This window comes from Sinocyclocheilus grahami, unplaced genomic scaffold (assembly GCF_001515645.1).
Source record: "Sinocyclocheilus grahami isolate Dianchi unplaced genomic scaffold, SAMN03320097.WGS_v1.1 scaffold913.1, whole genome shotgun sequence".
Lineage (NCBI taxonomy): Eukaryota > Metazoa > Chordata > Actinopteri > Cypriniformes > Cyprinidae > Sinocyclocheilus > Sinocyclocheilus grahami.
In genome coordinates, this window is record NW_015506092.1 from 34,456 (window position 1) to 45,274 (window position 10,819).

At 36.1% G+C, this 10,819-nt stretch overlaps 1 protein-coding gene across 2 annotated transcripts in view; it reads left to right on the forward strand.

Annotated features, from left to right (window-relative positions):
- The first annotated feature begins 1,648 nt into the window (after window positions 1–1,648).
- LOC107564128 (keratin, type I cytoskeletal 18-like) overlaps window positions 1,649–10,819 on the forward strand; it is an 11,964-nt gene continuing 2,793 nt past the window's right edge. Inside the window, exons 1-9 of one of the 2 annotated variants that reach the window (XM_016249135.1) lie at window positions 1,649–2,042; window positions 3,082–3,164; window positions 3,360–3,516; window positions 4,634–4,798; window positions 5,121–5,246; window positions 6,400–6,638; window positions 8,310–8,344; window positions 9,535–10,136; window positions 10,203–10,816. In XM_016249135.1, the coding sequence (XP_016104621.1) occupies window positions 1,692–2,042; window positions 3,082–3,164; window positions 3,360–3,516; window positions 4,634–4,798; window positions 5,121–5,246; window positions 6,400–6,638; window positions 8,310–8,344; window positions 9,535–10,136; window positions 10,203–10,816 (2,372 nt within the window). In that variant the 5' untranslated portion in view covers window positions 1,649–1,691. Of the gene's footprint in view, window positions 2,043–3,081; window positions 3,165–3,359; window positions 3,517–4,633; window positions 4,799–5,120; window positions 5,247–6,399; window positions 6,639–8,309; window positions 8,345–9,534; window positions 10,175–10,202; window positions 10,817–10,819 lie in introns of both variants that reach the window. The other variant, XM_016249136.1, reaches the window with a different exon arrangement.

A 10,819-nucleotide genomic window follows, 5' to 3' on the forward strand; every position in this document is an offset into this window, starting at 1 on the left:
GTTGTTTGTGGTTCAGGAGTGGCTTAACAAGAGGAATACGACAACTGTAGCCAAATTCCTTGACACGTTCTGTGTGTGGTGGCTCTTGATGCCTTGACCCCAGCCTCAGTCCATTCCTTGTGAAGTTCACTCAAATTCTTGAATTGATTTTGCTTGACAATCCTCATAAGGCTGTGGTTCTCTCGGTTGGTTGTGCATCTTTTTCTTTCACACTTTTTCCTTCCACTCAACTTTCATTTAACATGCTTGGATACAGCACTCTGTGAACAGCCCGCTTCTTTGGCAATGAATGTTTGTGGCTTACCCTCCTTGTGAAGGGTGTCAATGATTGTCTTCTGGACAACTGTCAGATCAGCAGTCTTCCCCATGATTGTGTAGCCTAGTGAACCAAACTGAGAGACCATTTTGAAGGCTCAGGAAACCTTTGCAGGTGTTTTGAGTTGATTAGCTGATTGGCATGTCACCATATTCTAATTTGTTGAGATAGTGAATTGGTGGGTTTTTGTTAAATGTGAGCCAAAAATCATCACAATTAAAAGAACCAAAGACTTAAACTACTTCAGTCTGTGTGCACTGAATTTATTTAATGCATGAGTTTCACAATTTGAGTTTCACAAACTTTTCCACAACATTCTAATTTATTGAGATGCACCTGTAATGAAGGCAGATTTGAACTGAATTGTTGAAATGTGCCCTCCATTTATTTTTTTTGCTGTTTCCTTAATTGTTTTGTGTTTCCTAATTTCAAAATATTTATATTTTGATGAAAAGCCTATAATAAACTCCTTGGTTCCCAGAGTGACAACTTACCCCATAAGCTATTGCTATTGGGGCATGTTGTCATAAAAGCTCAATGTGTGTCTCATTTTTTGGGACTTTTTTCATTTTTTACCAAAATATACTGTGTATATATATAGAAAGTGAAATATGACCTGGTGAAGTGTGAAATAAGACATGGATGTGACAGGATTTGTGAAATAAACAGTGTGCTTCTATGCACTTTTCAAATAGCATTTTAAAACAGAAAATGTATTCATTTCAATATTTTTTGACCATTTATTGTTTTACTGTTTATACTTTGATTAAAAAAAAGCTTATAATAGGCTGTTCGGTTCCCAATGTGACAACTTACCCCATTAGCTATTACTATCGGGGCATGTTGTCACAAAAGGTAAAGCATGTCTGTGAGATAAACCGTATATATATACAGAATATAGAATAGACAAAACACAAATTGAACTCATGCATGTGGCAACATGCAACACACAAAAAATATTTTATGCATGTGGCATGGAATAATTTTTCTAGGTTGTAAATAAAACAAAGATGATTGGAGTATGTTTTACAAAAAATACTAAATCAGTTTTTCTTCCTCAGAATGTCATGTTTAATTCAGAGTGTTTTTTGTCATTTTTTGCGAAAGATACTAGCAATTTCTAAGTGAAATTTGTTTTAAAGTAAGCCCTCTTCAGTGTAGTTTGAGATTATATCCTTGTTTATCCTCTGTGGGAATTTGCAAACAAATGAGAGCCGTGCAGGTGTAGACTTACATCCCACACTGACCAATCACTGTAGAGATCTGAACGCACTGAGTCTATATATAGCTGCTCCCAAACCCCCCTCACACTACCTGCCGCAGGTAAAACAACAGACCGCGTCTCGCACGCTCAAAGGCACTTCTAATCCTCACCATGTCGTTCAAGAGCCCTTCCAGGAGTTTCTCCAGCTCAAGTCTGTCTGGTAGCATGGGGTCAAGGGGCAGTTGGTTTGGGGCCATTTCCCCAGCCACTATAGGGAATCTGGCAAACACACTGCGTCCGATTGTGCAGATCAACAGCAGCACTTTTGCCCCGGCTGATGATAAAGAGACCATGAAGGGTCTGAATGACCGTCTGGCGGGGTATCTGTCAAAAGTGCAACTCCTGGAGGACTCCAACAATGAACTGGAGGAGCAAATCAAAGAAGCTCTGATGAGGAAAGGAGCTGAGAGCGGCAGAGACTGGAGCGCCTATGAGAAGATCGTTGCGGATCTGAGAAACCAGGTGAGCAAATAAAAGGTTTTGTTAAGTACTCATGCATGCTTTTTTATCATAAAGCACACAACCAAATGTTTGGACACACCTGCTAATTCTTTACTATGACTATTTTCCTCATTTTAGAATACTAGATAAATAACACAAATGAAAGTTTGGGAATTATGTAGTTGCTAAATATGTTCTATTTGAGCTTCTGCAAAGTTTTCACCCTTTAAATTCCAGATCTGTAGCTTCTTTAAATGCATGAGATTCAAGTTTACATCTATGTTGGACCTTGTTGATGATTTTTCTTCACTATCCGCTCCAACTCATCCATTATAAATACATTTTTTTATTGAAATGTAATTTTAGTTTTAATTTTGAATGGTTGTGTATGTGGTTTAGGCTTGTAAAGACACGTTCAAGCTCAACTTGCTGATAATATGTTGCAACCAACTTTAAAATTGTAATTTTAATCACTGATTCAATAAAAAAAAATTTAATTACTATTTTTCATAACCAAGATGAGCATGAGTGATCTCGACAAAAGCAGTAAAAGAAAAACACTAATGTTACAAACCAGGAATAAAACAATTGAAATGCAATTAAGAAACAATGTTTGTCAAATGGAAGAAATATTATTAATAAAAAATTTTAATTAAATTGAAAAGAAAAGTGGGTGCATTAGAAATGCCAAGGGTAACAAAAACTTTTTAGTTTTTAGCAGGAACCAAACTTTGGATATGTGTCAAGACTATCAAAATGCAAATCATTTACATTTTTTTCCTTTTGTTGTTGTTGTTGTTTTGTTTATAGATTTTTAAAAATAGTCTTTTAAGAGATATAACAATTTGAAAGAAAAGGTACTGAAATACTATGCAGTATTTATTTTGCATTTATTAAATTCTTTTATATGACATAATCTATTTTCCTCTGTTATCAGTTATCAGTAAAAAATAATGACAATTGTAAAAAATAACAAAAATCAGCTGTTTGCTTAAATGCTGTAATGAGAACCCTAAATGCAAGACAATGATAGGAGTGTGTTTGTGAATCAACCCCTCAGCTCCAGGAAATGACTTTGGACAACGCCAGACTTTTCTTACAGATAGACAATGCCAGGCTGGCTGCTGATGATTTCAAAGTCAAGTGAGTTATTTGGTCATTTATTCCTTGATGAAATGTTAAAAACTCTCAAATTAAGAAAATGCATCTTAAACAAATATACTATAATAAGATAAATATACTATAATACAAATATAATAAAACTAAGTTTGCTGTAAATACGACACACGCCCTGTGGTCCCTGATGTAAATAAGCTCTCGCTGAATCGCTCCGGGCAGGTTTGAGTCAGAGCAGGCCATGAGGCAAGGGGTGGAGCAGGATCTGGCACGACTCCGCAAGATGCTGGACGACACTTACATGGGCCGCATGCAGCTGGAGAGCCAGATCGAGTCTATGAGAGAAGAGCTGGCTTTCCTGAAGAAGAGCCATGAGGAGGTACACGCCTTAAACACACTGATTAAAACAGCAACACCTCAAACCTACAGAGATGTACTCATGTAGGTGGTTCATTTGATCTGTGTTTCTATTGTTGGACTACAAACAGCCTTCTAGTCACAAGCAGCATGCACAACGAAAGCAAACATCAGTCCCGGAAGTAAAATCGAATTAATTCTACTGTATAGTGCCGTAGAAATCATAAATTAATGTGATATCAACTTTAAGCAGATGATGCGATTACGTCAACAATTTTTATTTAATTTATTATTTTTTTATATTAATATGATCACATATTAATATTACTTGAATTAAATGAATAATAAAATGATTTTATGTCTTACATGAAAATACTGGGAAATTATTAAAATAATATTTTAATACATTTAATTGAATGAATGTTGATTTAATATGAATATTAATTTAATTCATATTAAACTATTTTCATTTTAAAATACTCAGACATTATGAAAATATTTATTTTAGTAATTAATATTAATTTAACATTAATTAAGCTAAACATGAATATGATCATTAATATATATATATATATATAATATATTTAAATGTTATTATTAAAAAAATTTCAATGTTTAATTTATTTTAATATTAAAATACTTGGTTATAATAATAATTCAAATGTTAGTTTAATTTAATTAATATTTTAATGTTAAAATACTTGAAAAGATTTTGACTAAATATATTCATTAATTATCTTAAAATTTAAATAATTGTAATATTAATATTTAATTAACTTAAAGTGCATATATGTTATTTATATATAATCAATGGTTTCAATGGACAGATTCATCTGGTTTGTTCTAATAACTCTTTATTGAAGCTCTAATTTATTTATTTATTTGGTGAAATTAATTGTATTTTATTTTAAATATGGGAGGGAGGGAGGGGATATGGGCAAAATACTCCAAACTAAGACCTGCTAAAAAAGTGGGTGGTCACCATAAAATCATTATTTGAGCAACTGTTAACAGATCTTCCCACCCGACCTACCTGGTTTTCAATGCTTTAGGGCAAGTGTTAAACAAACTCAGCGCTGTTGCCAGATCCCGCCTTTAAAATCCATATAACTAAATTCATTTATCATTTTATTTCACAGGATGTCGCCAATGTGAAGAGCCAGATCAGTGACTCTCAAGTCAATGTGCAAATGGAGACTAAAAACAACGCAGACCTCAATGAGGCCATGAATAACATCCGCACACAGTACGAGCGAGCCGCGCAGAAGAGCCACGAGGAAACCGAAGCCTGGTATCAAAACAAAGTCAGTCATATTTTGCATTCATTTGTTGTCTCCTTCTGTTTTTCCAAAATTGTTGGCACTTTTATATATATATATATATAGTGCTTCTAAAATACATTAGAAACAGCTCTTATAATAATTGCACCCTCCTAAGGAATTAGGTTAAGCACCATCTTTCATTTTTCTTTCTTTTTTAACTTTTGTGAGTTGTGACCCTATTTTGTACCCTATGGGAAAGTGGAAAGCGCCTTTTAATTTAAAAGAGCTTTGTGCATAATTATAAAGCAGCACTATATTGTCATGTGACCTGAACACCTTGTTGTCTTTGTTCCTCTCTATCCAGTTTGACAACATGACAGCTGAGGTGACTCAGAACACAGAAGCTCTGCAGGCAGGAAAGACAGAGCTGAACGAGCTGCGCAGACAGAAACAATCTCTAGAAATTGACCTGCAGGCTCTGCACAATATGGTACGGTACACAAATGATCCACTTGACAAATCACTCAGCGTTCCACAGTCAGCACTCTCACCTGGCAGACATGTCCATCAATTAAATGATAATGAAATGAGATTGCACGAAATGTTCGATACCTGTCTCTGTGCATGCATGTCATCGGAATTTACACATTATTCCTGTGCACCCATGTGTTTTTTTTAAACCATGGGAAAACAGAAGCTGTATTTATATGGTGGTTTGTCTAGATTTTTTTCTTTTTCGTCAAGATCATTTCTAAAGCACATTTCTGCAAAGAAATAATTGCTTAAAGTCAAGAGGTTTGACACACCTACTCTTTCTTTATTACTATTTCCCACATTTTAGAATAATGGTCATTTATAAATAGCACAAATGAAAACAAAATTACAAAATAAAAATAAAAACATAAATTCATTGAAATGTTTCCAGACTTTCCTTTATTCTACTTGGTGTCTAGCAGATTCAATCGCTCGAACATTTCATGCCTGTCCTACACATTATTCCTGTGCACCCAAGTGTTTTTTTTAACCATGGGAAAACAAAAGCGGTTTTTATATAATGGTTTGTTGAGATTGTTTTGTCATGATCATTTTTTTGTACTTAACTGAAGCACATTTCTGCACAGAAATAATCGCCAAAAAAAGCCTGAAACTTTGACATACCTACTTATTTTTCTAGTCTTCTATGAAAGTCTTCTATATATATATATATATATATATATATATATATTAAAATAAAAATCTGTAAGGATGAGTCTGGCATAGAGCTGGAATATTATATTCTTACTTTTTTGTATTAAATTTATTATACTGTATTATTTGTATTTTTCATATTTTTTTATTTCATTATTTTTGTTTCGCTAGCACAAATTGTCTTTAATATATTGTGAATCTTTTTCAATATATTCAAGACAAACTTGTTGTTAAACAAAAATAATGAAATTAAACAATATAATAAAAAAGAATACAATTAATTCAATATAATAAATGTTTTAAACATTTAAAAATAAAAAATTATGTTTGTCAATTTAAAGCATTTACACAAAGGCCTTTATTTCAAAAAGGTATAAAAAAAAATAATAAAATAAAAAAGTAAGATCATGAGAAACATAAATTATTATTTTTTTGTTCTGCTTGGTGTTCTGCAGATTCGGTCACTCGAAGATTCGCTGCATGAAACAGAGGCACGTTACGCACACGAAGTCAATGGGTACAACTCTCGAATCCTGCAGCTGGAGGGAGAGCTGGGACAGGTGCGCGCGCAGGTGGAGCGTCAGGCGGCTGAGTACGATGCCCTGCTCAACATCAAGTCCAAACTGGAGGCAGAGATTGCCACCTATCACCGCCTCCTGGAGGGTGTTGTTGACGACAAGGGGGACAAAAATAGGTAAGATGAAGGAGACATGAGTTCGTGAACAGTGATCAAAAAATGGATATTCCAGCTCAATGTTAGAATCATCATTGACACTTAAATGCCTCAAGTCCTTAATGAGCTGAATCAGTTTTTTTTTCTTTTAGACTGAAGCCAAATCCCATAAAAGCCCTTTTAAAGATTCAAATTAGGACTGGGTAATATATCAAAGATTCACAATGTATTCAACACAATTTTGCTAGTCATATAAAATTATTGGAAAAAAATGATTTTTTTTTTTTTTATTTGAAATACATGCGTTTTCAATGTTGACTTAAACAATGTAGCAAAAATACCATCTAAGTTGGTTAGTTCGATTCATTTCATGTATCAGATCATGCTGTATATTTTAAAGGAATAGTTCACCCAAAAATGAAAATATCCTGAGAATGTCCTCACCCTCAGGCCATCCAAGATGTAGATGAGTTTGTTTCTTCAAAAGAACAGATTTGGAGAAATGTAGCATTGCATCACTTGCTCACCAATGGATCCTCTGCAGTGAATGGGTGCCGTCAGAATGAGAGTCCAAACAGCTGATAAAAACATCACAATAATCCACACTGCTCCAGTCCATCAGTTAACGTCTTGCGAAGGGAAAAACTGCATGTTTGTTAGAAACAAATCCAAGGCATTTTAACTTTAAACTGGTGCTTCTGGCCAAAATACAAGTCCATAATCCATAACACTTCCTGCAGTGAAAAACATTTGTTTAGAACTGTTTTGGACTGTTTTCACTGCAGAGGATCCATTGGTGAGCAAGTGATGTCATGCTACATTTCTCCAAATCTGTTCTGATGAAGAAAAAAACTCATCTGCATCGTGGATGGCCTGAGGATGAGTAAAGTTTTAGCACATTTTCATTTTTGGATATGAAATAAAAATAAATAATTTAATAAAATTCTTCAAAACACTGATTTGATGATTTGTTTCTAAAATTGGAAATCTTAACTTTCTCTGAAAATGTTTTAGTATATGCAGTTAAATACTGCTGTTTGTTCAAATGTTTTGGTCCAGTTCAGAACAAATACAAAAAGCATGTTTGTTGCACTATCATGTTGTTCCAAACCTGTATGCATTTATTTCTTCTCCGGAAAAAAAACAATATTTTGAAGAATGTTGGCAACCAAACATTTTCAGTTCCCATTGACTCACATTATATTTTTGTTCACATAATATCTTCATTTATGTTCCACAGAACAAAGAAAGTCATACAGGTTTAGAATTGTCATTTTTGGTGGACTATCCCTTTCATCTTGAAATCTCCTTGGTCACTGATTGCAACGTGCACATCACACAACATTGCTGTTTCCATACAGCATTTTCCTTTGTGAGCTGCGCATGCAAATCTAGCGTGCACAAAGCTTATCTTTCCATGGTGAAGTCACTCTGTAGTAACAAACACACGGCACAAACTCTTTCCCTACAGGCTTGTGAGAAACATGTCCCAGCAAGCATCTGTCCTTTAAAATAGACACCACTTAAAAACTTCCCCCCCTTATATATGCAGAAATGCGATCACTCAGTGTGGTGTTTTCAGTGAACCCTTCTTAATGTCGATCCACCCCAGTCTTGAATATTTAGTTTCATCTTTTCCCATCAAATACCTCCCTTTGTGCCATTCTCTCATGTTTTCTCTTCCCTCCACAGAGAGGAATTTTCTTTAGAGCAGTCATTGTATGCAGGTGAGTGCCGTGACGTGTAGATTTTAGGCATCGTTAGTATGAGTTAACAAACATGCTTGCCTAACCTGCATCAAGCTTGTCTTCATACTAATCATCACTCACTGCTCTATGGTCTAACAAAGACGAGTAAACAGTGCTGCCCGAGCCCTCGCTGGCCAAATACACTCACATCACTCACGCTGTTTATGTTTCTCACTGCTAACCTCATGCAAATATGTTTGAAGACAATCATCTTTACAACCTGTTGAAGAAACAAAAAGGTCATTCTACAAAACAGCTGCTATTTGTGTGCCCTTTTTAGCCACCTTTGGCTCTATTAGCATGTATATATAATAAAATTAATAAGTGAAAAAGTGGATATTTGTAGAAATATCACCATTAAATTTTCAAAGAAGGACCTTCATGACCTTGTATTGTCAAATTAAACTGTAAAACTTCACCGTTACTGTTCTAAAGACAATTATATCTTGTCATATTCTAAATATATCTATGAATATAATTTGTTAATTTTGCTTGAGATGGAGCGATGCAACGTATTGAAACGCATCATTTTAAAAATATTTTACAAAAACTCAAAATTACCTTCTCAAAATGCAACAGGCATCTGATTCATAGAATGACCCAAGTAATGTTTACTAGCCTATTAAATGTTGCTTTCTCAACTAATATACGCAGCTGTGTTGAACTTTGATTATTTGTTTGCTTGTAAGAGCTTCTAATGTTTAAAAAAAAATAAAGTCTAACTTGTTATGCTGCATAAGTGCAGACATCCCACCCTGCCAAAACCCATTTCCAGGAAATAGCCCCGGAGAACAAACACCCGTTTGTTCATTCATTAGTATTCGTGAAACGAAAGTGAAAGTGATCCAGTGTAGTCTCACGAAATAACTGGATATCTGAACGCAAGTCCGGCGACGCATTGATAATATCAGGAAAACGCATTATAATAAGAGGTAAAAACTATAAAAATATGTAGGTAATACTAGGTTAAAATGTGTCTTGGCTGAACAGTTGTTATCGGATGGAAATAGGGATTATCTCACACTCTATATTGTTTAGAATTTGTGGGCAGCTGGGAGCTGCTATCATTATGCTGGAGACTCCCAGACATTCCTGGAGAGGTGGGACGTCTGTAAATGTCTTAATGAATTACTAAAGACTGACTCTAACCTCCAGCTTTCTGTCTCCAGCACCTCCGCCTTCCGTCGGACTTAAGAAAGCCATCATCATCACGCAAGAAATAGTGGACGGAGAAGTGGTCTCTCAGAGCGAACTTGAGCAAAATCCTACTAATCACAACAACCACGTTTTTGGAGAGGAAGAAGAGTTGGCAGAACAACTGGGGTTAGCGATGGAAAAGGCGAAAGAAGAGCAAGAGGAGTTTGGAGAACAACTGGCGTTGGCGATGGAAAAGGCGAAAGATGAGCAAGAGGAGTTTGGAGAACAACTGGAATTGGCGATGGAAAAGCCGAAAGATGAGCAAGAGGAGTTGGCAGAACAAATGGGGTTAGCAATAAAAAAGGTGAAAGAAGAGCAAGAGGAGTTGGCAGAACAACTGGGGTTGGCGATGGAAAAGGCGAAAGAAGAGCAAGAGGAGTTGGCAGAACAAATGGGGTTAGCGATGGAAAAGGCGAAAGAAGAGCAAGAGGAGTTGGCAGAACAAATGGGGTTAGCGATGGAAAAGGCGAAAGAAGAGCAAGAGGAGTTGGCAGAACAAATGGGGTTAGCGATGGAAAAGGCGAAAGAAGAGCAAGAGGAGTTGGCAGAACAAATGGGGTTAGCGATGGAAAAGGCGAAAGATGAGCAAGAGGAGTTGGCAGAACAAATGGGGTCAGCGATGGAGTTAGCGATGGAAAAGGAGAAAGATGAACTACAGGAGTGGGGAGAACAACTGGAGTTAGAGATGGAAAAGGCAAAAGAAGAGCAAGAGGAGTTGACAGAACAAATGGGGTTAGCGATGGAAAAGGTGAAAGAAGAGCAAGAGAAGTTGGCAGAACAACTGGAGTTGGCGATGGAAAAGGCGAAAGATGAGCAAGAGGAGTTGGCAGAACAAATGGGGTCAGCGATGGAGTTAGCGATGGAAAAGGAGAAAGATGAGCTACAGGAGTGGGGAGAACAACTGGAGTTAGAGATGGAAAAGGCAAAAGAAGAGCAAGAGGAGTTGGCAGAACAAATGGGGTCAGCGATGGAGTTAGCGATGGAAAAGGAGAAAGATGAGCTACAGGAGTGGGGAGAACAACTGGAGTTAGAGATGGAAAAGGCAAAAGAAGAGCAAGAGGAGTTGGCAGAACAACTGGGGTTAGAGATGGAGTTAGCGATGGAAAAGGAGAAAGATGAGCTAGAGGATTGGGGAGAACAGCTGGAGTTAGAGATGGAAAAGGTGAAAGATGAGCAAGAGGAGTTGGCAGAACAACTGGGGTTAGAGATGGAAAAGTTGAAAGATGAGCAAGAGGAGTTGGCAGAACAACTGGGGTT